This window comes from Erythrolamprus reginae, chromosome Z (assembly GCF_031021105.1).
Source record: "Erythrolamprus reginae isolate rEryReg1 chromosome Z, rEryReg1.hap1, whole genome shotgun sequence".
Taxonomy (NCBI): domain Eukaryota; kingdom Metazoa; phylum Chordata; class Lepidosauria; order Squamata; family Dipsadidae; genus Erythrolamprus; species Erythrolamprus reginae.
The window spans coordinates 71,603,301-71,631,167 of record NC_091963.1 but is presented as its reverse complement, the minus strand read 5'-3'; the positions used below and the strand labels follow the sequence as shown (position 1 = coordinate 71,631,167).

General features: G+C 45.7%; 1 protein-coding gene across 1 annotated transcript in view; it reads right to left on the bottom strand.

The window, feature by feature from the left end:
* Positions 1 to 1,047: 1,047 nt before the first annotated feature.
* The window catches only part of LSM5 (LSM5 homolog, U6 small nuclear RNA and mRNA degradation associated), a 91,327-nt gene continuing 64,507 nt past the window's right edge, over positions 1,048 to 27,867 (bottom strand). The window contains exons 4-5 of the mRNA XM_070726331.1: positions 9,067 to 9,139; positions 1,048 to 1,327 (exon numbers count right to left, since the gene is read on the bottom strand). Coding sequence (XP_070582432.1) covers positions 1,295 to 1,327; positions 9,067 to 9,139 — 106 coding nt within the window. The 3' untranslated portion in view covers positions 1,048 to 1,294. The remainder of the gene's footprint in view (positions 1,328 to 9,066; positions 9,140 to 27,867) is intronic.

Below are 27,867 nucleotides of genomic sequence, written 5' to 3'. Positions count from 1 at the left end.
CCAATGATTTAACCACCAACCTAAAAATAATGTGTTAAATTTGCAACAGTCATGTGTTGCTTAGCAATCCCAGAATTTAGTAACTACAGAGTTGCCAGTCCCAACTATGGTTAGTAAGTGAGGCAGAGGTAGTTTCCTCCTGGGTCGCCTGAATTGGTAGCGATCCGCTGGTTATATCACAATATCACGAAACCGGTTCTGTCAGTGCCTGTCTGTGGGCAGCACCATCTTTTTTTGGATGAAAAAAAATATATTATTTTGAGCTTTAAAAAAAAAAAAATATTTTGAGCATGTGCAGAAGCCGGGTTTCTGGCACTGCGCATGCATTGCCATCTTGTTTTCAGCTTTTTGGGGGGTTGGATTTTTTGACACTGCGGATACACACAGTGCATACCCATGTGGTGCAGCCAAGCGGCACGGGAAGAAGCGAACCGGCAGTGAGGTAAGTTAGAACCCATCCCTGAAGTGAGACTTATCTGATCAATTTTCCAGACTAGTGCCCTATACCAAAATCTCTTTCATTTATTATTTCCACAAATAACCACCTTTGCTTTCATTCAAGGAGAAAATTGCCACATATTTTGGTTACAAAATTTAATTAAAGGGAAATTCATGACAAAAATAACCCCTTTTTCAAACCCAATAGGCTTTTGGAATCACAGTTTTATTATTTTTTGTAATTAATGGTATTTTTTCTGTTGTTGAAAATACTAACTAGCTCCCTGCTCCCCAAATCTTATTTATTTATTATTTATTTATTAATCTGATTTATATGCTGCCCAACTCCAGAAGGACTGTAGGCAGCTTACAAGAAGAAAATCATCTAAAAAACAAGAATATCATCTAAAAAACAATTTAAAAGATCATTTAAAACCTCTTAATAAAAACATTCACACTTGTTGTGGCCCAGGGATTAAGGGATTACAGGGTTGTGAAGAGAATCCCTATTCACATCCCTGTAATCCCTTAATTTGAACTAGAAATGCTCAAAATAATATCTACATGATTCCAAGCTGTTACATAAACCACATACCAGTCAGAATTTTTTAAATTTTTTTTATTTTTCTTGCCCTTAATGCAAATTAAATTTGTTTTTACAACAAAGTCATGATTTTGATATACAAAACTATTATTAAAGATGCCGCTCCTTGAAAAGGTAAGGAAGCTATGTTATATTTCAATATCACTATGAAATATAAGAACAGAAATTTAACAAATTTCAAAACATAGTCTAGGAATATGTTTCAACACAGAAAGTACAGCGAATCCTCTTGCAGTGATGTGAAATGAATATTTATACTTCTGGTCCTTCTCCTCCAGGAACCAACTGTTTGGACAAAAAAGAAGTGAGAGTTTTGTTTTGGAAGGAAGATAAAAATAAAAATAAATCCTGCAATCTCTTGCCACTGCCATGCAAACCCCAGTACAGCAATAGTAGCTGTGCCTTTTCCCTTCCAAAATACAGTGGTACCTCAAGATACGAACCTAATTGGTTCCAGGGGGAGGTTCGTAAGACGAAAGGTTCGTAACACGAAACATTGTTTCCCATAGGAAACAATGTAAAGTCAATTAATCCGTGCAACAACAAAAAAAACCCCCGCAAAAAAACGCTGCCGCCCGGCTGTCACCTTTTAAAACAACCGGGGGGGCTTCCCAGCAGCCTCCCGAACCCGGAAGTTTGGCAAAATTGCGGGGTTCGGGAGGCTGCTGGGAAGCCCCGCAGCCCGGCTGTCCCCTTTTAAAACAGCCAGGAGGCTTCCCAGCAGCCTCCTGAACCCGAACGCCAAACCCTCCACGCACTTCGCCCTGAATGCCTCCTGGCTCAAGCTGGCGGCGGCAGACCGCCTTTGGGTTTTCGGCTCGTGGGGGAGCAGGAGGACCTTCCTAACTCCCTCCCCGAGCTGAAAACGCAAAGGCGGTCTGCCGCCGCCTGCTTGAGCCAGGAGACATTCAGGGCGTGGAGGAATGGGAAGCTCAAATGCCGGTGGCTTCAGCTTCCCATTCCTCCATGCACTTCGCCCTGAATGCCTCCTGGCCGCCTGGCAGAGTGTTCGCAGCCAGCGGGCGGCGGTGGCGGCGCGGGACAAAACGCAGGCCAGCGCCCGTCTCCTGCCTCTCCGGAGTCGCCGATCGAGCGGAGCAGCGGCGCGGGGAAGGAGAGAGAGAGAAGCAGGGGGCGGCGGCGGCGGGGGACAAAAGGCAGGCCAGCACCTGGCTCCTGCCTCTCCGGAGCCGCCGACCGAGCGGAGCAATCTTCTGCCGGCCATGGGCGAAGGGCGGGGAAGCCTCTTGCACCAGCTGCTACAGCCCCTGGCTTCCCCGCCCTTCGCCCATGGCCGGCAGAAGATCGCTCCGCTCGGTCGGCGGCTCCGGAGAGGCAGGAGCCGGGTGCTGGCCTGCCTTTTGTCCCCGCCGCCTGCTTTTCTCTCTCCTTCCCCGCACCGCTGCTCCGCTCGATCGGCGGCTCCGGAGAGGCAGGAGCCAGGCGCTGGTCTGCCTTTTGTCTTCCGCCGCCGCCGCCCGCTGGCTGCGAGCGCTCTGCCAGGCGGCCAGGAAGCATTCAGGGCGAAGTGCATGGAGGAATGGGAAGCTGAAGCCACCGGCGTTTGAGCTTCCCATTCCTCCACGCCCTGAATGCCTCCAGCGGCGCGGGGAAGGAGAGAGAGAAAAGCACGCGGCGGGGGACAAAAGGCAAGCCAGCGCCCGGCTCCTGCCTCTCCGGAGCCGCTGACCGAGCGGAACGATCTTCTGCTGGCCATGGGCGAAGGGCGGGGAAGCCGGCGGCTGTAGCAGTTGGTGCAAGAGGCTTCCCCGCCCTTCGCCCATGGCCGGCAGAAGATCACTCTTGCCCAGCTTCTCCGCCCTTCGCCTGTGGCCAGCAGAAGAGGGGCGGGGAGCCGGGCAAGAGCGATCTTCTGTCCTGACAGCCCCCCCACCCCAATGCTTCGCCTCCCACCGGGCAAGAACGCTCGGATGGCGATGGGTGGGACAGAGGGGCGGGGTTAAGTCTCTTTCGGCGGCTGGGAAACTGCGCAGCTTTGTCGTTTGGGCTGCAGCGGGTGCTGTGGTGGGGACCTTTGGGTTTTTGGCAGGGGGGGAAGGTGAAGCCCTGGGGTGGGGTGGCCGGCCCTCCTGCCTCCCCCCCAGCCCAAAACACAAAGCCAGGCAGCCCCCAGCCGCCAAAGGAGCCTCCTGATTCTCCCCGCTCCTCTGTCCCGCTCATTGCCCGTGTCCGGCAGAAACTGCTGCCCGATTGCTCTTGGCCGGCGGGATGCAAAGTGCTGGGGTGGGGGGGTGTCCTGACAGCCCCCACCCCACCCCAATGCTCGCCTCCCACCGGGCAAGAGCGTTCGGGTGGCAGCTTCTGCTGGATACGGGCGATGGGTGGGACAGAGGGGCGGGGTTAAGTCTCCTTCGACGGCTGGGAAACTGCCCAGCTTTGTCTTTTCCTTTGGGTTTTTGGCTGGGGGGAGAAGGTGAAGCACTGGGGTGGGGTGGCCGGCCCTCCTGCCTCCCCCCCAGCCAAAAACACAAAGCCAGGCAGCCCCCAGCTGCCAAATCGGGCCGGCAGGGAACAGAGCGGAGCCCACATGGCTGTGCTCCGTGATGGGGACCACCGGCCAGCTGATCGGGCCGGTGAAGGAAAGGGGCAGAGCCCACATGGCTGGGCTCCGCGGTGGCTGTCTGCCGGGCTGGTAAGAGGGGGAACGGAGCCCACATCGCTGGGCTCCGCAATGGAGACCGCCGGCCTGCCTAGCGGGCTGAGAGGGAGGCGGAATACGGGAGGAGCAGGGAGGCGCCAAACCTCCTGCCTTCCCCCCCCCCCAGCCAAACCCCCAAATGTCTACACTGTAGCAGCTGCTGCAAGAGGCTTCCCCGCCTCTTGCGCTCTTGCCCGGCTGTTTTAAAAGGTGACAGCCGGGCGGCGGGGCTTCTCGGTGGCCTCCCAACGCCAAACCCGGAAGTTTGGGTTTGACGTTCGGGTTCAGGAGGCTGTTGGGAAGCCCCCCGGCTGTTTTAAAAGGTGACAGCCGGGCTGCGGGGCTTCCCAGCAGCCTCCCGAACCCCGAACTTTTGCCAAACTTCCGGGTTCGGGGTTCAGGAGGCTGCTGGGAAGCCCCCCGGCTGTTTTAAAAGATGACAGCCGGGCTGCGGGGCTTCCCAGCAGCCTCCCAAAACCCGAACCCAGAGGTTCGGCAAAAGTTCGGGGTTCGGGAAGCTGCTGGAAAGCCCCCCAGCCCGGCTGTCACCTTTTAAAACAGCCGGGCGGCTTCCCAGCAGCCTCCCGAAGCCGAACGCCAAACCTGAACTTCCATGTTCGGCGTCTGCTGGGAAGCCCCCCGGCTGTTTTAAAAGGTCACAGCCGGGCTGGGGGGCTTCCCAGCAGCCTCCCGAACCCCGAACCCGGAAGTTCGGCAAAAGTTCAGGTTTCGGGAGGCTGCTGGGAAGCCCCCCAGCCCGGCTGTGACCTTTTAAAACAGCCGGGCGGCTTCCCAGCAGCCTCCCGAAGCCGAACGCCAAACCCGAACGTCCGGGTTCGGCGTTCGGAGGCTGCTGGGAAGCCCCGCCGCCCGGCTGTCACCTTTTAAAACAGCCGGGGGCTTCCCAGCAGCCTCCCGAACGCCGAACCCGGAAGTTGTTCATAAGACGAGGGGTTTGTATCTTGAGGTACCACTGTACACCAAAATATGATCTGAATAAGACCTGGTTTGACCTGCTATTGAAATGCCTCCCATGATATGCTTTGAGTGCATATCAATAAAGCCAAGGGCTTATTTCAGGGTTTAAAAAAAAAAAAAAAGACTACCTTCCCTGCAGTGCAAGGGATGGGGGACAAGTCCTGCTTTGGGTCATTCCGTGTCCAGTGGACCAGTGGTCCTCACCTTAACACCTCAGATTTTGATGAAATTTGGCACATAATTTCTTTATGATATAAAACTGTGCTGTGCAAAATTTTAGTTCAAAAGACTAAAAATTGGGAGTTCTAGGAGACCTCAAATAAAGGGTTGTAAAATGCTGAGTCCGCAAAAATGACATTTTCGGCCAACTTCTAGAAGCTGTAAACGCAGTTTCAGTACTATGTTGGAGATATTTGGAGAACCTGCACACCTTGTAAGGCTTTATAAGTTGGCAAACGTACCTAGTCCTCTTATTTTTTACATGATTCAGGCTCAAAACTTGCAAAAGATTAAGATTTATTAGATTTGTATGCCGCCTCTCTCCGAAGACTCGGGGTGGCTCACAACAACAACAGTACAATACACAGAGTACAAATCCAATATTAGATAAAAAACAAAATTTAAAACCCATAAATATTAAAAACAATTGTTACTGTACAATCATACCATTCTCATATATTACAGTCAGGAAAAAGGTGGTGGTGGTGGAAGTGATAGTTATTCCCCCCATGCCTGGTGACATAGATAGGTCTTCATCATCTTGCGGAAGGTGGGAAGAGTAGGGGCAATTCGAATCTCCAGGGAGAGTTGATTCCAGAGGGCTGGGGCCGCCACAGAGAAGGCTCTTCCCCTGGGTCCCGCCAAATGCCACTGTTTAGTCGACGGGACCTGAAGAAGACCAACTCTGTGGGACCTGATTGGCCACTGGGATTCGTGCGGCATAAGGCGGTCCTGCAGGTATTCTGGTCCAATGCCATGTAGGGCTTTATAGGTCATTACCAACACTTTGAATTGTGCCCGGAAACTGATCGGCAACCAGTGCATGCCGCGGAGTGTTGGCGAAACGTGGGCAGATCTAGGAAGCCCCATGATAGCTTTTGCGGCCGCATTCTGCACAATCTGAAGTTTCCGAACACTTTTCAAAGGTAGCCCCATTGGCTATTTTGGCTATCAGGCATGACCTCTTGGCGATGAGCCACCATGGACCAACACATGTTTAAAGCACTAATTGACTTTTACAGCCATTAGAAACATCAATGGGCCTGTTTCCTCTATCATGCAACAATGCTGACAAACCCCCCCCACTTTTTCGGACCCTTATTTGAAACCTGGCCTCACCCTTCCATTTCCTAACAAACATTCCTGTTTTTTTTAAAATGTTTTTGAACAGTCTTATAACATCTTGTGCTTTTTTTTTTTTTTTTTTTAAATGCTTCTTATTGAAAAAAAGTATCATTTTTACTGGACTTGTATCAAGGGTGCAGTGCAGAAATCACAGGTTGCCCGCAAACAGTTGAGGAGATTTTTCCAATCCTTATATGAAGAGACAACAAAATGAAAACAAGATAAAGACGAGAGTCTGCTCTTTCTAATGGTGCTAAATTGAAGAGGATTGAAGCTGTCCCACAGGATCAAACAGGGCATCAAAAATAGCCAAAATTTGGCAAAAACCCATTAAATACCAACTTTGAATGTTTATATTGTTTCAACAACTTGAAGGAAAGTGCTGCAAATTGGAGGTCCTCATTGCAACTGTGTACTTAGTACACCTGCCAAAAATCAGCCTGAAAGGCCAGATAGTTTTGAAACTACAGCAGCCTGAAAATTACTGTAAATTCATTTTTGAGGGGTTTTTTGGCAAAGTTTGAGCCTGAACCATGTAAAAAGTAAGAGGACTAGGTACATGGGGTTTTCCCAGTTTATAAAGTCTTACAAGGTGTGCAGGCTCTCCAACATAGTACTGAGACTGCCGCATTTACAGCTTCTGGAAGTTGGCCCAAAATGTCATTTCTGTGGATTCAGTATTTTGCAACCCTTTACTTGAGGTCTCCTTTTAGTCTTTTGAACTAAAATTTTGCACAGCATAGTTTTATATCATAAAGGAGCTATGTGCCAAATTTCATCAAAAATCTGAGATGGTAAGGTGGGGGTGATCTTTAAAATTGGTGCACTTGACATGGAATGACTCCTTTACATTTTAGATGTATTTGCCACTTGCTTGCAGAATTGGAACCGCTGCAGGCAGCACTGATAGCAGAGAAAGGCAGGTGTCACCCACTCATGTTCAGCAGCCACTTCAAGCACATTTTGGCAGCTGTTGCAAGCACATTTTGGGAAAGAGTTGAGAAGCATTTCAATACTGGTAGCAAATCAAGCTGGATTTTTTTTCAGATCACATCTCAGCATGTCCTGGGAGATGATCTGAATAACCCCTGCCTTGACCTGCTACTATATTGAAATGGTTCCCAAAAAAGGAGGATCAAATGGGAAGGTCACCCAGATTTGTGGCACTTTGGTTTGATTCAGCCGCTGCTGCTGGCTTGGAAGGAGTGGCTTTTACATTTGTACATTGTGTCTCCTGAGAGATCTCGTGGAGAGGCAGGTGAACTCCTTGCCATTAGCTTCTCTCTCAAAGGGGCTCATCCACCTCTCCACAAGGCTTTTAAAGAGACATGTCATGCAAATCAAAACAAAGTGCTTTGAGTCCGAGCGCATTTACCGCTTGCTCCTCCTCTTCTCTCTTTCGCCCTCTCTCCCTCTCTGGGAATAGTGTGTGTGTGGGGGGGAGGCCATCAAGAGGATGCTGGCAAGACACTCCCGGGGAGATGACAAAGTGGGTCCACTGCCAGAGGCCAGGCAATACTGCTGTCTTGGAAGGGACAACTTTTACATTTGCACACTGTGTTTCCTGAGAAGTCTTGAGGAGAGACAGGCAATCCCTTTGTCCTTAGTTGTGTGGCTTCTCCTCCACCCTTTCTCCTCTGCTTCAACCCAGCCTAGGCCTCCATCTCTCTTCGAAGAGGAAGGCCAGGTTCAAAGGAGAGAGGGTTTGGGACAAATCTGCAAGAAACAGCATTGGGTTCCTCCAAGCCTGGAAAGCAGCTGGCGATGAGGCAGCCCTTGAACGACCAGTCTCCCTTTCCCTCCTTCTCCCTCCCTTGCTTCTGAGGTGAGGGATGAAAAGCTCAATCATTCCCAGTCACCGTCCAATTGTCTTTATGGAGTATGCAGCAGAGTTGGATCAGGTTGGATGACAGAGGCTGAGCATGCAAGGGCCATAGCTTGCCACCACCCCACCCCACCTCACCCCTTACCTTGCACTGGTGGTACCAACAACAGGCGGCAGCAGACCCACTCCCCACAGTGGGTGTGGAGAGGCATATCTGATGGGCTGGATCATATGCCTCCCCCAACCTCCTCCTGTCTCTGACAGTGCTGCTCTCATGAGGCAAGACTTATGGTGGAGCAGTGGTGGTGTCATGACACAGCCCCTGCACTCTTGGCCCCCACAATCCAACCTATCTTCCAACACCATTACAATCTCCGCAAGCAAAGACAGATAGTGAGATGGATGCAGTGGCGGGTTGCACTTACTTGCAAACCAGTGTGCTGCGTGCATGCACATGAAGCAAGAACAAGCTAAAATCTCATGAAGGGACACACACACATGCACATATTTAACATATTTTATGCACATGCACAATTTAAGTGATTTTTGCTTCCGCACGTGAGCATCCTTTTGTAAGATTTTGCTTCTGTGCATGCGCAAGAAGCCAAAAAGCCAAAAAACTCAGACAAGAAGAGGGCACCGGAGGGGTCACACGCAAATTGTGCAATGTGGCGTCCGCTACCAGAATGGAATACTCTACCGCACTGGAAGGAACCCACTGCTGGACAGATGGCATGACCCCCAACCATGTGCTTCTGCTAGGAAGGACTGGGCTGTGCAGGATGCAGCTGCTTCTAGACACCATTGGCCCTTTCTGTGTTGGCAAAGCCCAATTCTCTATCCCCCACTGCTGATGCTCTGAACTAGGTCTTATTTGGGTCTTATTTCTGTGTTGGCAAAGCCCAATTCTCTATCCCCCACTGCTGATGCTCTGAACTAGGTCTTATTTGGGGGTATAACTTAGATTGTGCTCAGCCTGAAAAATAATGCTAGGATTTATTTTCAGGGAAACACTGCAATATAATTTTACCTCTCTGAAGCAGGAATTCTGAACAACATTCGTTCTTGCTCCAACATGTTGCACCAATATACCCTAATTATATTTTTCTAATGATATTATTTTCCAAATGTTGTTCATGACAATATAAATACCAATCTTCTATGAACTGTTAATAAATAACAATTTAAAGAAGAAACTACAGAACACACATTATTTACCATAGTTATATTGTTTCCATTCAGCAGAATTTGATCTAGCTTTGTGATTCTTCTTCCCTCGGGTGTTATTTCACTGTTGAACATGAGTAAAACAAAAAACATTAACAACAACACCCTATTAAGACTGTTTTATTAAGATATGCTTCATCCAAAGCTTAGTTTTTTAATAAATACTGCAGTCTTTTTCTCCTAAGAATAGGCCAAATTAATACAATATCAGCCTTATTAACTATCTATTTGATCTAGCTAGAAAGACTCAATGAAGCAACTACTTCCCATGTGAAAAGCACCTAAGCCCAGGGTGCTGATATTGGATACTCAGGTTCTCCTGTCTAATCTGTTTCACAGTGTATTAAATCATAATATAATGTCTATGTTGCTCAGTGTGAAACATAGATCTAGACACTGTAGTCTGTAAAAGGATGTTTTTAGTTGGGATATTATTATGAGGTAATGTAACATATTTTATTTTCTATACTTGATTTAAAAATGTTTGGCTTAACACAATATGCAGTGCAAGTTGTGATCTTGCTTTCATTTTCTCAAACAATGTAGGAAGCAATCCTGCTGAAACTATCCTCACATAGCAGAACTAAGATAAACTGAATAGAGCATTGGAAGTGTTGGTGGAATACTTTCCTTTTTAACAAATACTAGTATGCTACCTGAGGGTATTTATAACTAATTATACTTTATGCAAAAAGTCCTACTAGAAAGTAGTTATTAACATTAGAGAAACAGAATAAATATCCCAGAGGAACCTAACAAACCTCCATTAAAATTAATCTAAGAGAAGCATTTTAAAAAAAACTGTATTAATGAAATAATGAAATAACAAGAGTCATGATTATATAGTAAAGAAAAAAATAAACATAAGAAAAAAATAAACGTCATATTTTATATGTATATTTATAGTTCAGTCAACTCAAACAGTGAATATATCTAATATTCCTGCCTCCTGTTTTTCCATAATAATCCTGAAGGTTGCTAAGAGTGTGTGACTGACCCAAAGACACTAAGGCAGCTTTCATGCATCATGGACACCTGGATGTCAGAGTCTCCTAGTGTGTGTATGTATGTAAATATAAAATTACTTCAAGAATTACCATATGTTTTGCACCATAAAACGCATATTAGCTTTAGCGGAGGACAACAAGAAAGAAAAAAACTTCTGTTTCCTAGCATTCATCCAGTATCCATCTGGCTAGCATCCTTGCAAGAAACACCAAACAGCCTGATCAGCTTCAACTTGTTATCGCAGCCCCAACATATGACTCATCAAAATTCCACTCCATTACACCCACCACCAGTCAAGTGAGCTGGACTGTCCCTGGGTAACACTGGAGTCTTCACTGCCGAGCAGCTGATCGGTGGTTGGATCAGACTCCTGGAATACCTGTCAATCAGCTGTTCTAGGCAGCAGGAATCGCCACTGCCTATCGCCACCTATTGCCACCCCTTCCGCCAATTGCTGCTGATCCCCACCACCTAGAACAGCTAATGGGTAATATTCCAAGAGGCTGATCCAATCACTGATCATCAGCAAAGACTCCAGCGTTCCCGGGTGGTGGTGAACAACAACAGCAGTGACAAGCAGCAGACAAACCCCGGCTCCCCCACCACAATATTTGTTCTGTAAGACACACAGACATTTCCATTCACTTTTTTTTTTGGGGGGGGGGGGTTCAATAGTTCATATTTTTCATATTTTGTTGCTATTAACATAATAAATAATCTGTACTTAAATATACTTAAATTTGATAATGTGATTCTTGAATGTATAAATTTATTATCCTATATTAGTATCCTTTTATCCTTTTCTTTTTTGTTAATGATGTTAATTCCCTCAAAACTGTCAGACTTTTTACTAAATCTGCACTTCTATTTCTACTAATTTTCTCATCATTCCTATCATCCTTTTCCTCCCATTTAGGACTGTATGACTGCAACATTGCTTGTATCCTAAGATTTTTATTAATATTGTTTCTTCATTGCTTATTTGACCCCTATGGCAATCATTAAGTGTTGTACCACATGATTCTTGATAAATGTATCTTTTTCTTTTATGTATGCTGAGAACATATGCACCAAGACAAATTCCTTGTGTGTCCAATCACAATTCTATTCTATTCTATTCTTATTGGATTAAAATACAAAAATACAACAAAGAAAGGAAGAACAAAAAAGGAAAGAAAAAAGAAGATAGACAAATTGCACTTCCAAGAAACATGAGGTTCAGAGAAAAAGAGTGAGTCTGGATAATGCATATATAATTTTCCTAATAAGTATTATGTCTGTCTGTCTGTCTGTCTGTCTGTCTGTCTGTCTGTCTATCAGATTTGTATGCTGCCCCTCTCCGAAGACTCAGAGTTTATAACTCAGATTTTAAGATATTTGAATTTATTCCAAGTGATTTTAGTGATCGTACAATTATGCATGTTTATTCAACCTCAGTGACAAATATGTCAACTATCCAGTTGACTTTTGTTGTTATGCGACCTTATCTTGGGTGGGCCTTATCTTATGTTGGGTGTATTCTAGCCCTCTTTGTGGTTCTTCTTTTTATTATCATTATTATTGTTGTTTTGGTTCTCTATATGTCACCTTTATGGTTGTTTGTACTGGTAAACAGGCAATTGGTGCTGCAACCCAACAGGACCGACACAGACTTCAGAAGATAATCAGAACTGCAGAAAAAACAATTGCTACTACCCTGCCTTCCATTGAGGACCTGTATACTGCACGAGTCAAAAAGAGGGCGGGGAAAATATTTACTGACCCCTCGCACCCTGGACACAAACTGTTTCAACTCCTACCCTCAAAACGTTGCTACAGAGCACTGCACACGAAGACAACTACATTTTCCCCCCGAATGCCATCACTCTACTAAACAAATAATTCCCTCAACAGTGTCAGACTTTTTACTAAATCTGCACTTCTTTTTCTACTAGTTTTCTCATCATTCCTATCATCCTTTTCCTCCCACTTAGAACTGTAACTTGTTGCTTCTATCCTAAGATCTTTATTAATATTGATTGTTTCTTCATTGCTTATTTGACCCCATGGCAATCATTAAGTGTTGTACCACATGGTTCTTGACAAATATATCTTTTTCTTTTATGTACGTTGAGAGCATATGCACCAAGACATATTCCTTGTGTGTCCAATCACACTTGGCCATTCTATTCTATTCTATTCTATTCTAATTGTATCCAGATTCTAAGATTCCAGGTGCGTCTTCACTATTTTTCTTGATCAATAGCTTTTTAAATTCATAATAAGTTTTTTTTTTCATTTGTTTGGTTGTGTTATTAGGAGACAAGTTTTATGATATTTAAATAATTCTTCTGGTTGATCCATTTATACCATTTTTCCCAAACTCTGTAGAAATCTGATTCATTTCTATCTTGAAGTTCCATGGTCATTTTTGTCATTTTTGCACATTCCAGAACTTTCATTATGAAATTAAGGGCAGTTGGGATTGTTTCTTTCTTCCATGATTGGGCATAAAAAATTCTTGCCACCATTAATATATGGATAATTAAGTATTTATCATCCTTTTTGAAATCCTGTCTAATAATTACAAGAAGAAATAATTCTGGTTTTAAGTGGATGGTTTGGGAGATAATTTGTTCTAAATATTTCCTAATTTTTGCCAATATTTTTTTGTATTAGTACATGTCCACCAAGTATAATAGGTTCCAGGGTCCTTTTTACATTTCCAACATAATGGAGACATTTTAGGAAACATTTTAGAAAGTCGTGCAGGTGGCAAATGCCATCTATAAAACATTTTGTACTGATTTTTTTTAAAGCGGTTGCTAAGGTTAGTTTATAATTTGTACTTCATATTTTCCCCATTCATTTAAGTTTATCGAATATCCAAAATTCAGGGCCCCTGCAATCATCATTCCCTTAACCTCTTTGTCGATTGTATCACAATATAAAAGAAAGTTATACATTTTTGATATAATTTTTGATTCTGGGTCTAATATAATCTTATCCAAGATATTATTCTTCTGAAAACCCAATCTAGTTTTGTCCTCATTGAACTTTGATTTAATTTGTAAATAGTCTAGCCCAGCGGTCCCCAAATTACGGCCCACGGGCGCATGCGGCCCACTGATGCCATTTATCCAGCCCACGGGTGAGTGACAGGAGCACAGGATGCATCTGCATCCTGTGCTCCTGGCCACTGTTCCCTCTAGCCTGTGGGGTCGCGCGCCCCCACAGGTAAAAACAAACTCCGTGCAGGTTTTTCAAACCGCTGATCTGCTGTCGGCCAGGAGAAACCCCCATGGGCTCTGAGCCCCACCTGGCTTCTCTGGCTGTGTCTGGGGACCACGCCCAGCCCACTCCTGCTGATATTCTTCCCGCTGCCAGGAAGAAACAGGAAGCAAAAAAACCCCCGGTTGGATGGTCTCGCCACCTGTGCGCAGAAGTGGGGCCCTGGGGGAAAAGCGGTGGGTGTACACTTGTGCCTACACCGGAGCTGTAAGTTGACTTGCAGGGAGTTTCATTTTTTCAGCAGAGAGAGACAGAGACACAACCCCTCAAGTTCATTTATCCTGCCTGCTTAGACTTTTTAATATTGGAATTGTTCATTGAAATAATAAGTGATCACATTACATGGGTCTCAGCTATGTGTTAAATTGAAAAAGCTTTCTCACAGCATATTTTGTGGGGATAAAAAAAAGAACACCCTCATAAAAAACCACCTTCTTATTTGGAGTCCTTTCATTTTTCAAGAATTCTCTCATATTTTTAGACATTGGCTTTGTTAAATGTTAAGCGTACTTTAAATACATATTGATAATTTGGGCGTGTGCATAGGTATGTGCAGTGTACATAGGGATTTGTTCATAGTTTTTTTTATAGTCTGACCCTCCAACAGTCCGAGGGAGAGTGAACTGGCCCCCTGTGTAAAAAGTTTGGGGACACCTGGTCTAGCCAATCTAGGTTTATTCCTTTTTCTGAGGGTTTGTTTGGTTATTAACTCATTTTCTTTCATCTAATATTTGTTCATAAATTACAATTTTATCTGGTTGTAATAAATTAAAGATTCAGTTGGGGATATCCATTTTGGCATTGCCTGATAGCGGTGTCTTTTTATATGTTGCCACATGTCTAGAAGGCTTCTTCTTATATAGTGCTGCTTAAAATATTTGTGTTTTATACTTTTCAGTTCCTAAAAAGGCATGCCACAAAACTTGGAGGTCAAAGCCTTTCAATGTTAATATTCTGTGATTGTTAAGGTTATCCATTCTTTTAGCCATTTCAAAATTGTGGCTTGATAGTATAATTCTAAATTTGGAAGGCCAAAGCCCCTTTTCTTTCTTTTTTTGTGGGTATTTTTTTATTTTTCTCCATACAAACTTCTTCAATACATTTAAAAATATGTTCATATTATAATAAAAACAGTATCGAGTTAGTACATTATTTATAATTAATATCTTCTCCAAAAGATATTAGTTCGAAATTAATTACTTTCGGTGTCAATCCAACCCCCGCACCTTGACCTCTAATTTTGTCATCTAGATATCTAATTTTCGTCTAACTGAATTCAAGCTTAATTTCTTTTAAACCTTATTAAAATAATATCCTTCTCCTTTAATACTTCAAATATTGTATGAGACGTATGATTGTTTTTTATATTAAGGGTTTTTAATTGTTTTTAACTATTGGGTTTGTATTGTTCTGTTGCTGTGAGCCGCCCCGAGTCTTTGGAGAGGGGCGGCATACAAATAAAATAAAATAAATAAATAAATAAATAAATATGCCATAGTGCCTCCTCCTCCTCCTTATGTATTCTCCAAAACCCTTACAAGAAAAAAGACTTTATCAATTACAAATAATAAAAAAGAGACTGTTGCCTCTTTTTTTGCCTAAATGAATTTATGAATTTTCGTAGTAAGATTGTTTTATTTTTATCACAGCAGTTTGAAATAACTATAATAATCTGGGGAGTATGTTACGCTTAATTACAGCTATTTTTTCCATTAGGGAAAGTTGTAGGTTTGAACATTTGTCTAGATCTCTTTGAATATCCAAACTTAATTTTTCATAGTTATCTTTTTTGAGAGTACTATAATTAGCTATAATCCACAAGCCAAGATGTCTAACTTTTTTTTTGTTTTTATTTTTAATAATTCTTTTAATTCTATATTCTGTTTCTGTGTCATGTTATTAGTGATTATTTTTGTTTTTTCTTTGTTTATTTTTAGTCATGCTACCTTTTCAAAGCATTGGATTTTGTTGATTAAAATTATTATTTATTAGACTTGTATGCCGCCCCTCTCCGAAGACCCAGAGCGGCTCACAACAAAATACAAAGCACAAATCTAATATCAAAAACAATTATAAAAACCCATTATAAAACAGTCATACCATCCAATTAAACCATACATAAAATAAAACAGCTAAGGGTCAGTTATGTACCCCAAACCTGGCAGCATAGATGGGTTTTCAGTAGTTTGCGAAAGGCAAGGAGGGTGGGGGCAGTCCTGATCTCTGTGGGGAGTTGATTCCAGAGGGCCAGGGCTGCCACAAAGAAGGCTCTTCTCCTGGGGCCCGCCAGACGACATTGTTTTGTCGACAGGACCCGAAGAAGGCCAACTCTGTGGGACTTGATCGGTCGCTGGGATTTGTGCGGCAGAAGGCGGTCCCAAAGGTATTGTGGTCCGATGCCATATAGGGCTTTATAGGTCATAACCAACACTTTAAATTGTGACCAGAAACTGATCGCCAGCCAGTGCAGGCCACAGAGTGTTGATGAAACATGGGCATATTTAGGAAAGCCCATGATAGCTCTCGCGGCCGCATTCTGCATGATGTGAAGTTTCCGATGTAGAGAGCATTACAGTAGTCGAACCTGGAGGTGATGAAGGCATGAGTGACTATGAGCAGTGAGTCTCTGTCCAAATAGGGCCGCAACTGTTATACCAGGCAAACTTGGGCAAACAACCCCCTCGTCACAGTTGAAAGATGGTGCTCTAATATTAGCTGTGGATTGAGGAGGATGCCCAAGTTGCGGAACCTCTTTGAGGGGGTCAGTAACTCCCCCCCAGGGGAATGGACAGACAGATTGAATTGTCCTTGGGAGGCAAAACCCAGAGACACTCTGTCTTGTCAGGGTTGAGTTTGAGCCTGTTGATACCCATCCAGACTCCAACAGCCTCCAGGCACCGACACATCATTTCCAACGCTTCACTGACTGGACATGCGGTGGAGATGTACAACTGGGTATCATCATACTGATGATACCTCCCCCCATGCCCTTGGATGATCTCCCCCAGCAGTTTCACGTAGATATTGAATAGAAGAAGGGAGAGAACCAACCCCTGAGGCACCCCACAAGGGAGAGACCTAGAGGTCGATCTCTGACCCCCCACTAACACCGACTGCGATCGACTGGAGAGATAGGAGGAGAACCACTGGAGAACAACCCCTCCAGCCAGCGCAGAAGGATACCATGGTCGATGGTATCAAAAGCCGCTGAGAGGTCAAGAAGCACCTGGACAGAAGACACGCCCCTGTCCTGGGCCCGCCAGAGATTATCCATCAGCGCAACCAAAGCGGTTTCCATGCTGTAGCCGGGCCTGAATCCTGACTGTTGAGAATCTAGATAATTGGCTTCTTCCAAGGACTGCTGGAGCACCACCACCTTCTTGACAACCTTCTCCATAAAAGGGAGGTTGGAGACTGGACGACAGTTATTAAGCACGGCTGGATCCAGTGAAGGCTTCTTGAGGAGGGGGCTCACAAGTGCCTCCTTATAGGGAGCCGGAAAGGACCCCCTCCCCAAAGAAGCATTGACAATCTCCTGGACCCAGCTCCGTGTCACCTCTCTGCTGGCCAAAACCAGCCAAGAGTTACACGGATCCAGTAAACAGGTGGCAGAACTCACAGCTCCAATGGCCTTGTCCACTTCATCAGGTGTCACCAGGTCAAACTCCTCCCAGACAGATGGACAAGGACGGGCCCCAGTCACCTCGACTGACTCGTTGTCAGTCGACTCTGTTATCCAATCGAAGTCGAGGTCCGCCCAGATCCGGGCGACTTTATCAGCAAAAAACGAGTTAAATTCCTCAGCACTACTCTGCAAGGGCTCCACAGCCCCCCTCTGATTAAGAAGGGAGTGAGTCACCCTAAACAGAGTGGCCAGGCGGGATTCCGCTGATGCAATCAAGGCGGCATGATAGGTGCATCTTGCCGCCTTGAGCACCACTTTGTAAGTCTTAATATGAGCTCTTACAAGTGTTGGGATGCTTCCAGGGGATCTTATGCAATAAAAACCATATCATTAGCGAAGGCCTGTACTACCTATAGTGTTCTTTTTTTAACTTTTAATCCGTTAATCTCTTTGTTATTTCTTACTTTTTAAAAAACAGTTTGCAAGGATAGGATAAAAATTAAAAACGCTAGGGGACAGTTTTGACACATTCCCTTTCTTATCTTTATTTTTTCTATAATATTGTTGTTTGGTCTATAATATTGTTGCTTGGTCTGAATATATTGCATTAATTTGTCTTGAATTGAATCATTTCTAGTTGGCTGGTAAAAAATTGCCAGTATTAGCTGTCAAAAGCTTTTTGAAATTCGACAAATATTAAGGCTACCTTATTAATATTCTTGTTGTAATATTCTAAGGTGTCTAGGATAATTCTTGTGTTTGTTGCAATATTTGTATGAGGAAGAAATCTGTTCTGGTCAGAGTGTATTATTTGGTTAAGTATTCTCTTCAGTCTCTATGCCATTATTGAAGCGAGTATTTTATAATCGGTATTAAGGAGTGAGATTAGTCTGCTGTTTTGTATATAGAATAGAATAGAATAGAATTTTATTGGCCAAGTGACTGGACACACAAGGAATTTGTCTTGGTGCATATGCTCTCAGAGTACATAAAAGAAAAAGATACATTTGTCAAGAATCATGTGGTACAACGATTGTCATAGGGGTCAAATAAGCAATGAAGAAACAATCAATATTAATAAAAATCTTAGGATACAAACAACATGTTACAGTCATACAGTCCTAAATGGGAGGAAAAGGATAATAGAAATGATGAGAAAAACTAGTAAAAATAGAACTCCAGATTTAGTAAAAAGTCTGACAGTGTTGAGGGAATTATTTGTTTAGTAGAGTGATGGCGTTCGGGGGGAAAAACCTGTTCTTGTGTCTATCTTCGTGTGCAGTGCTCTGTAGCGACGTTTTGAGGGTAGGAGTTGAAACAGTTTGTGTTCAGGATGCGAGGGGTCAGTAAATATTTTCCCTGCCCCCTTTTTGACTCGTGCAGTATACAGGTCCTCAATGGAAAGCAGGTTGGCAGCAATTGTTTTTTCTGCAGTTCTGACTATCTTCTGAAGTCTGTGTTGGTCCTGTTGGGGTGTAGCACCAAACCAGACAGTTATAGAGGTGCAGGTGACAGATTCCTCTGTAGAACTGTATCAGCAGCTCCTTGGGCAGTTTGAGCTTCCTGAGCTGGCGCAGAAAGAACATTCTTTGTGGTGCTTCTTTGATGATGTTATGGTGTTAGGTGACCATTTTAGGTCTTGAGATATGATATATTGTTTATCTGTAGAGTGGTACCTCTACTTACGAACGCCTCTAGGTGAGAACTTTTCGAGATACGAACCGGGTGTTCAAGGGTTTTTTGCCTCTCCTCATGAACCATTTTCAATTTATGAACCGCTTCTCTCTTGGCTGCTCCTGCTGCAAGCAGAGGCCAAAACAAGTGCTTTTACATTTCCAGGCTCTGATGATTGCAAGGGAACTGGAGCCAGGCTTTACCGTGCGGGGTAGCCCACCTCCCTTCTGCTAGAAAACAGTGCATCCGAGAAGCTCTCCACAGCCGCCCCGGGGTGGCGGGTGGATAAAGCAAGGCTAGCAGGGTGCTTGGTGGGGCAGCAAAAGGGGATGTATGGAGGAAGCAAGGCATTCACCCGTCCCCTTTCGCTGCCACTCCAAGCACCCCACTAGCGTTGCTTCCTCCATACGTCCCCTTTCGCTGCTTGTCCAACCAGCCTCTCCCCTTTATTCTTCCATAGATCCCCTTTTGCTGCTTGTCCAACCACCCCCTCCCCTTTCTCCCTTCACACGTCCCCTTTTTTGTTACAAAACCATCAGGTGCAGTTAGTAGAAATAAAAAGAGAAATAAAAAGAGGATGCATTTTCTTATGGGTGACTCAACTGTTAGAGGTGTTTATGATAAGGGGCAAACTAATAATGAAAATAATGTTCTTCGGGTAATGTGCACGAATGCTCGAAGCTTGAGCAACAAGCTCTGTGAGTTAATGGTCATAATATCTAAAGATAATTTGGATCTGGTTGCCATAACTGAGACATGGTTTAAGGATTCTAATGAATGGGAAATATCCATACCAGGATATACACTGTATAGGAAGGATAGAATAGAGAGAAGGGGAGGTGGAGTAGCCACTTATGTTAAAGAAAGTCTAAAAACAATACTAATTCAAAATACATGTAAAGATCTGGAGACTCTCTGGATTTGCATGCAAAATAAAGACGGTACTGTCATTAGAATTGGGGTGATCTATAGGCCTCCAGGGCAATCTGAGGGATATGACAACAAGATGATGGATGAAATTACCCAAATGGCAGTAAAGGGAGATATTGTGGTTATGGGTGATTTCAACATGCCTGATGTTGACTGGAATATCCCCAGTGCCCTTACATGCAAAAGTAAGAATATAGTAGAGGCCTTTACAGGAGCAGCTCTGGCACAGCTGGTTAAGACACCAACTAGAGGGGAGAATATTCTAGATTTAGTTTTTACGAATGGGAATTGGGTTTCAGAGGTCAAGGTGGAAGAAAATTTAGGTTGCAGTGACTATCTGTGTTTGTGGTTTGATGTAAAAACTCATTGTGAGCAATCCTATACTGCAACCAAAGTATTGGATTTCAGAAAAACAAATTTTAATGCAATGGGGGAATATTTAAATAATGAATTAAAGGGGAATTATAAAATGGCAGGAGCGAGCACCCAGTGGACTGTATTAAAAAAGGCCATCTTAAAAGCCACAGGACTGTATGTAAGGCAAATAACTAAAGGTAAAAGGAAGAAGAAACCGCTATGGTTTAGCAATGATGTAAGGGCTATAGTCAATGAAAAAAAGGCTGCCTATAGGAGGTATAAAGAATCTGGAAGTATAGCTGATAGAGAGGCGTATAAAATGAGACAGAAGGAGGCGAAACAGATAATATATGCTGCTAAAGCCTCAAAAGAGGAAGAAATTGCAAAATCTGTAAAGAAGGGGGATAAAATCTTCTTCAAATATATTAGTGATAGGAAGAAGAAAAACTGCAGCATCACGAAGCTTAGTACCAGGAATAATGCATGCATTGATGGGAATAAGGAGATCGCTGACCATTTCAATAGCTACTTCTGTTCAGTTTTCTCAAAAGACACCTTACAAAATAATACTATAGAGGGATATAGCATTGCTTCCAGCTGTACGGATTCAGCTCCAGTGATCTTAGAAGCCGATGTCTTAGAAGAACTTGAACGATTAAAGATAAATAAGGCAATGGGTCCAGATGGCATCCACCCCACAGTTCTGAAAGAACTCAGATGTCATTGCTACGACCCTGACTGATTTGTTTAACCAATCCCTGTTAACAGGAGATGTTCCTTATGATTGGAGAAGAACCGTTGTACCTACCTGAACGGTCTTCTCAGTGCTCTGGAAGGAGAGTCCATCATGGGTTGTTAACCAATCCTATTGGTAGAGACTGAGTTAATTTAAATAATTAATTAACTGGCACCGCCCCCTTAGCAGCCCCCATGAGCCAGTTTTAAAAACGAAGACAATGTAAAAATCAGAAAATTTTATTAACTTCATAACCAAATATAAACTTTAACAGTCCCAGCACTCCGGCGACCTGGCCAAACACCATGCCGGGTGGGTATGGACTCTCCTTCCAGAGCACTGAGAAGACCGTTCAGGTAGGTACAACGGTTCTTCTCCATTGACTCTGGAAGGAGAGTCCATCATGGGATATACCACAGATCAAATCCCCTGGGAGGGAAAAGGCTGGGCCGAGGTCGTTGGAGTGACACACACTCGTTGCAAGACACGCCTGCCAAATGAAGCCTCTGCCGAAGCCAACGAGTCCAGTCTGTAATGGCGTATAAAAGTAGACGATGAGGCCCAAGTAGCTGCACGACAGATATCCTCTAAGGAAGCTTGCGTTGACCAAGCCGCCGAAGTAGCCGCACTTCTGGTGGAATGGGCCACGACCCCAGTGGGAGGAGATTGAGATCTCGATGTATAAGCCTCCACAATGCAATCTTTAATCCATCGACTAAGGGATTGCGAAGAAACTCCAAGACCCATCGTGGCCTGAGCAAACGAAATAAAGAGTCTTTCAGTTTTTCGAAATGAAGCCGTCCTCCTGATATAGAGCTTCAAAGCCCTTCGGACATCAATCTTGTGCCAACGAAGTTCAGAAGGATGTTGACCATGTGTGCAGAAGTCCGGTAAAACCAGTTCTTGCCTTCTGTGAAAATCTGTATTCACCTTCGGGATAAACGAAGGGTCCAACCGCAGCACCACTCTGTCCGGATGGAACACACATAAGTCCGGCCTGACGGACAGCGCTGACAACTCAGAGACTCTGCGGGCAGATGTAATCGCCACCAAAAACAATGTCTTTATTGATAAGAGTCTATATGAAATCGACCTCATGGGCTCAAAGGGAGGTCCCGTGAGGGCACGTAACACTAGGGTGAGATCCCATGTCGGGAATCTCCTTACCGGAGGAGCGTGCTTGTTAATAGCTCCTTTGATGAAATCTCTCACCCATGGGTGTTGAGCCAAAGATCTAAAGTCTGACACTCGGACTATAGTTGACAGGGCCGCCACCTGCCTTTTTAAGGTGTTGGGGGCTAAACCCCGCTCAATGCCAGATTGGAGAAATTCAAGGATTGCAATTAGCGAGGCTTGCTTTGGATCACAATGGCGGGCCGAACAAAATCTGCAGAAGGCTGCCCATGTTGCCTGGTATATCCGCACTGTCGATGGTCGACGAGCCGCCTGCATAGTTGCAATGACCGTGTCCGGTAGATGATGTTGCGTTAGTCGCTCCCGCTCACACGCCAAACGGCTAATTGGAACCATTGAGGCTCCGGGTGACAAATGGAGCCCTGAGTGAGAGAGACCAGGCGATCCGGAATCCTCCAAGGAGGGGAGACTGAGAGAGCTACCAGGTCCGCGAACCACGGCCGGCGGGGCCAATATGGCGCCACTATGATGACCTCGGCCCTCTCCCGGATTATTTTGTCCAGCACCCGTTGTAGTAGACACGTTGGGGGGAATGCATACAGTAGACCCTTGGGCCATGGAGACAAGAGGGCGTTGACTTTTTCTGCCCTCGGCGTTGGAAATCGGGAATAGAACCTCAATAACTGTGTGTTGTCCTGAGATGCAAACAGGTCCACCAGAGGAGTCCCGAAACGTTGACTTAGCAGATGAAAAACTCCGGGATCCAGTCTCCACTCTCCGGGGTCCAGGGTAGACCTGCTCAGCCAGTCCGCCTGAACATTGCTGGTCCCGGCTATATGCTCCGCCGACAGTGAGGCTAGACGGGTTTCCGCCCAGTTGAACAGGGCCGCCGATTCGCCCATCAAGCGAAGAGACTTCGTTCCCCCTTGATGATTCAAGTGGGCCCTGGTAGCTACATTGTCGGTTAAGACCAACACATGTTTGCCCAGAACCCAAGGGAGGAAGGCCTGAAGAGCCAGAAAGACAGCCCTGAGCTCCAAATAGTTGATGTTGATTGGGCTCAGATCTTCCGGAGACCAAAGACCCTGGGCCATGTGTAGCCCCATGTGGGCCCCCCAACCGGACAGACTGGCATCCGTTGTGAGGATTAGGCGGTCCCGGTTGCAGAAGAGAGACCCGTTGCCCAAGGCAGGGGAAATCCACCACCTCAAAGAGACCTTGACCGAAGAAGGGAGTCGGACTAATCTTTGTGAGTGACTCAGTTTGGCTTTCTGCCATGGCAAAAGGAACCATTGAAGGACCCTGAGATGATGACGGGCCCAAGGCAGAATCCCGATAGTTGAAACAAGTGTGCCCAGGAGCTTGGACAGGAATGCAAGAGACACACGTTGCTGGTGTCGAAGATGCAAGATCAACTGTTGGATGTTTGCCATCCTTTCCGGAGATAAAGTCACAGTGCCTGTCGAGGTGTCTATCACGGAACCCAGGTGTAACAGCCTGGTTGTTGGAAGAAGATGACTTTTTTCCTCGTTGATCGTGAACCCATGGGATTCCAACGTCTGTCTGGTGACCGCTAAATCTGCCAGCGCCCTCTGAGAGGATCTGGACAGGATAATGAGATCGTCCAGGTAGGCTAGCACCCGAATTCCCTGGGATCTGACATGTGCCGTCAATACGTCGAGCAGCTTTGTAAAAGTGCGAGGGGCCGAAGACAGGCCGAACGGCATTGCCCTGTACTGGTAGTGTGAGCCTTCCAGGGCGAACCGGAGAAATCTCCGATGAGACTGCAGGATTGGCACATGCAAGTAGGCCTCTTTTAAGTCTATAGATGTTAATAGATCCTGCTTTCGGATTGCAGCCAAGATGGTTTGGAGTGAATGCATTCGGAATCGCCGATATTTGATGTACGTATTGAGGTGCTTTAAATTGAGGATCATGCGTACCCCTCCCGATGTTTTCGGTACAAGGAAGACCCTTGAAAGCCGGTACCTATTTCGTGTTTGGGCACTTCCTCTATTGCCCGTATCTCCAAGAGGTGGGAAACCTCCTGCTGAAGCTGTGACCTCTTCAGGGGGTCCCGCGGAACTGGGCACTGAACATAATGGTATGGTGGGGGCTGGAGGAACTCCAAGCGCAAGCCCTGGGAGACCGTTGCTAACGCCCACCTGTCGGAAGACGTAGTCCGCCATGCGGCCTTGAAAAAGCGAAGCTTTCCTCCCAGGGGCTGTTGAAAGGAGTCACTTAGGGCGCTTGAAGCCCCTTTGGTTGCCACGAAAGGGACGCCTCGACTGTTGATACCCTCTCTGGCGATCCTGGAAGGGCGCTCTATCTCCTCGGAACGAGTTGGAGGTATACTGGGCCTGAGAATAGGGTCTGGTATTTTGACCCGCCGGAGCAGAAGAGTCCCACCGAAAGGACGGCCTGCGTTGGTAGGGAGTAAAGCGACGCTCCTGGCGCCTGTAGGCTCTGGGGAGGGACTTCCTCTTATCCTTGTCTTCAACAAGGACAGGATCTAACGCTTCCCCAAACAGCTTTTCCCCTTGAAAGGGTGCCGAGGCCAGGTTCCATTTGGACTTTAGGTCCGCTGGCCAGCTTCGCAGCCAGAGTAGGCGCCTTGATGACAGAGTGGCCGCCATACTCCTGGCTGAAAATTTGGCCGCATGCAGAGTGGCGTCCGCTGAAAACTCTGCTGCTGCCAACAGCTTCCCAAGATCCTGTCGCAAGCGACCCTCATCTGGTCCAAGTCTGGCCTGCATCTCTTGCAGCCATACGATAGATGATCTCGTGAAAAAGGAAGCAGCCGCCGCTGCTCGAAATCCCCAGCTCGCCATCTGGTGGGTTTTTCGTATCAACACCTCTGCCTTTCTGTCCTCAGGCTTTAGGCTATCGCCTGTCTCAGATGGAACTAAGGACTTGGATATCAGCTGCATGACAGGCTGATCTATAGGAGGGAACTCCAGTAATTTTTCTACCTCCTCATCAAACGTATAGAATCTGCGCTCCACTGCAGAGGGTCCCTGAGCGGCAGCAGGATGTTGCCAGGGTCTTTTTATACTCTGTTGGATAATATCAGAGGATGGAATGTGCTCTGACTCAGGCTGGGGCTCTTTAAAAAGGACTGTAGCCGGTTTGGTCCCATCAGTGGTGTCTGTTGATTTTCCAGGACCTGGCAAGTCTACAGTCTGTTTGTCCTTATGAAGCAATACCCTGAAAGTTGAGGCTTTAAAAAGGCCAGCCGCCACAGGCTGCTCTGGTGGTGTCTCGTCATCAGACAGCTCATAATCTTTTTCAGTTTCCTCTAAAGGGTTTGCTTCCTCAGCCCAAGACCCCAATCCTGAGGGGGGCGGTGCGCACCACAGATTTTTTGATTGCACCTGGCGAGGCTGCTGTGTAACTTGTTGCACCCCCGCCGCCATCCCCTGAGTGTAGGCATTATTAATTAAATCCTGAACCGATGGGGACATCTGAGGCCAAGTATCTGGCTGAGGCCTAATCCCTGCAGAAGGCCAAGGCTCAGGTGGACCACGAAGCCCCGCTGCTGTTGGCGTGAAGGTGGCTGAGGGTCCCTGGCCGCTCCTTAGAGACTGACTTGCTGACCCTGGCCTAGGCTGGATAGGACCAGGAGAAGGGAGCACCTGAGGCATAGTTGGCATCTGTCTGTCTGGAGACCAATCGTGGTCTGACAGCACCTCTGCTGGTCTTATAGCAGGATTAATAGTAGAAGTGTCTCTGGTCAGGGGCAAATACTGCGCAGACAGAGGGGAGATGGTCAAGGGGGTGTGAAGGGCCGCCTCCAACCTCTTTTCCAAGGCCTGAATCCGCTTTTCAGCCTCCTTAAGTGAGGAAGAGGAGTGCTGGGCCTTGGCCTTATCTTTGGACCTAGCTTTGGCCTTGGGAGCCGTGCTGGGAGAGGGCAGCTTCACTGGAAGTGATTGATCTTCCATTGTACTCACGGATTAGAAATTGCTGACAGCTTTCTTCACCAAAAACGAGCACAAAATGGCGATCCGACACCCCCTGGGCCTTGCGCGTGCGCAGAACAGCCCAGCTCCTGTTGTTTGCGCCCAGCAACGGAGCGGAGAGCAACTTTTTCCCGCCTTGGTCACAAAATGGCGGGCGCGAGAGCCACTTCTGAAGGCACTTGCACTTTTAGTGCTGCTGGCTCTTCGCCTTACCCTTATTGGGGGGGGCCAACCCCCCCTAGGGACATTAGCCTCTTCTCAGCTAGCCCCGCACTTCCAACAGCTTCTTTTCACTTTTCGCCGAATCGGCGATTCTGGAAGCGGCGGCGGCTTCGGCGGCGGCTTTTTTTTGAGCCGCCGAACAGCTGAGAGGCGCTGGCGCCCAGCCAGCTTTTCAAAAGCGCAGTTTCTGGGGAATCGGAACTTCCCCCAAGCCTCCCAGTGGGGGGGGGCGGACCCCCCCACCTTCGGCTCGCAGCCGGGTCTGGCCTCGGAGGCCAGGGACCCCAGGCTGTGTCGCTCCTCGCTTGGGGTGGTACCCGCTGAGGGAAGGGGCCCCCGAGGAGAAAAACGGTGGGGGAGTGCCCACGGAGGGCAGAGACCCCTTACAGGAACCTTTGATGTCACCTGTAGAAACAGAAGAAAAAACATTAAAACGGTAAAAAACAATTTTTAAATAATTAATTAAATAATCTAATCAAATTTAATCAATTTTAATTAAACCATATATGTCAAATAACATGAGGTAACTCAGAAGAAAAAACTCAAACGTCTCTACACTTAGACTGAGTTTTTAAAACTGGCTCATGGGGGCTGCTAAGGGGGCGGTGCCAGTTAATTAATTATTTAAATTAACTCAGTCTCTACCAATAGGATTGGTTAACAACCCATGATGGACTCTCCTTCCAGAGTCAATGGAGAATGGCCAGTGTTGTGCCTATCCACAAGAAGGGCAGTAGAGAAGAAGCTGGTAACTACAGGCCAGTTAGCTTGACATCAGTTATAGTTAAAATGATGGAGACTCTACTCAAAAAGAGGATAAATCAGCACCTAAAAAACAATACTTATTGGACCCAAATCAGCATGGCTTTACTGAAGGCAAATCATGTCAGACTAATCTCATTGATTTCTTTGACTATGTCACAAAGGTGTTGGATCAAGATGGTGCCGTGGATATTGCCTATCTGGAATTCAGCAAAGCCTTTGATACGGTTCCACATAAAGAGCTGATAGATACATTAGTGAAGATTGGACTTAATCCCTGGATAGTTCAGTGGATTTCAAGCTGGCTGAAGCGTAGACATCAGAGAGTTATTGTTAATGGCAAGTATTCTGAGCAGAGACAGTTACAAGTGGTGTGCCACAAGGGTCTGTTCTGGGTCCTATTCTTTTTAATGTGTTTGTGAGTGACATAGGGGAAGGTTTGGTAGGGAAGGTTTGCCTATTTGCCAATGACTCTAAAGTGTGCAATAGGGTTGATATTCCTGGAGGGGTCTGTAATATGGTAAATGATTTAGCTTTACAGTACTAGATAAATGGTCAAAGCAATGGAAACTGCAGTTTAATGTTTCCAAATGTAAAATAATGCACTTGGGAAAAGGAATCCTCAATCTGAGTATTGCATTGGCAGTTCTGTGTTAGCAAAAACTTCAGACGAGAAGGATTTAGGGGTAGTGATTTCTGACAGTCTCAAAATGGGTGAGCAGTGTGGTTGGGCAGTAGGAAAAGCAAGTAGGATGCTTGGCTGCATAGCTAGAGGTATAACAAGCAGGAAGAGGGAGATTGTGATCCCCTTATATACAGCGCTGGTGAGACCACATTTGGAATACTGTGTTCAGTTCTGGAGACCTCACCTACAAAAAGATATTGACAAAATTGAACGGGTGCAAAGATGGGCTACAAGAATGGTGGAAGGTCTTAAGCATAAAACGTATCAGGAAAGACTTAATGAACTCAATCTGTATAGTCTGGAGGACAGAAGGAAAAGGGGGGACATGATCAAAACATTTAAATATGTTAAAGGGTTAAATAAGGTTCAGGATGGAAGTGTTTTTAATAGGAAAGTGAACACAAGAACAAGGGGACACAATCTGAAG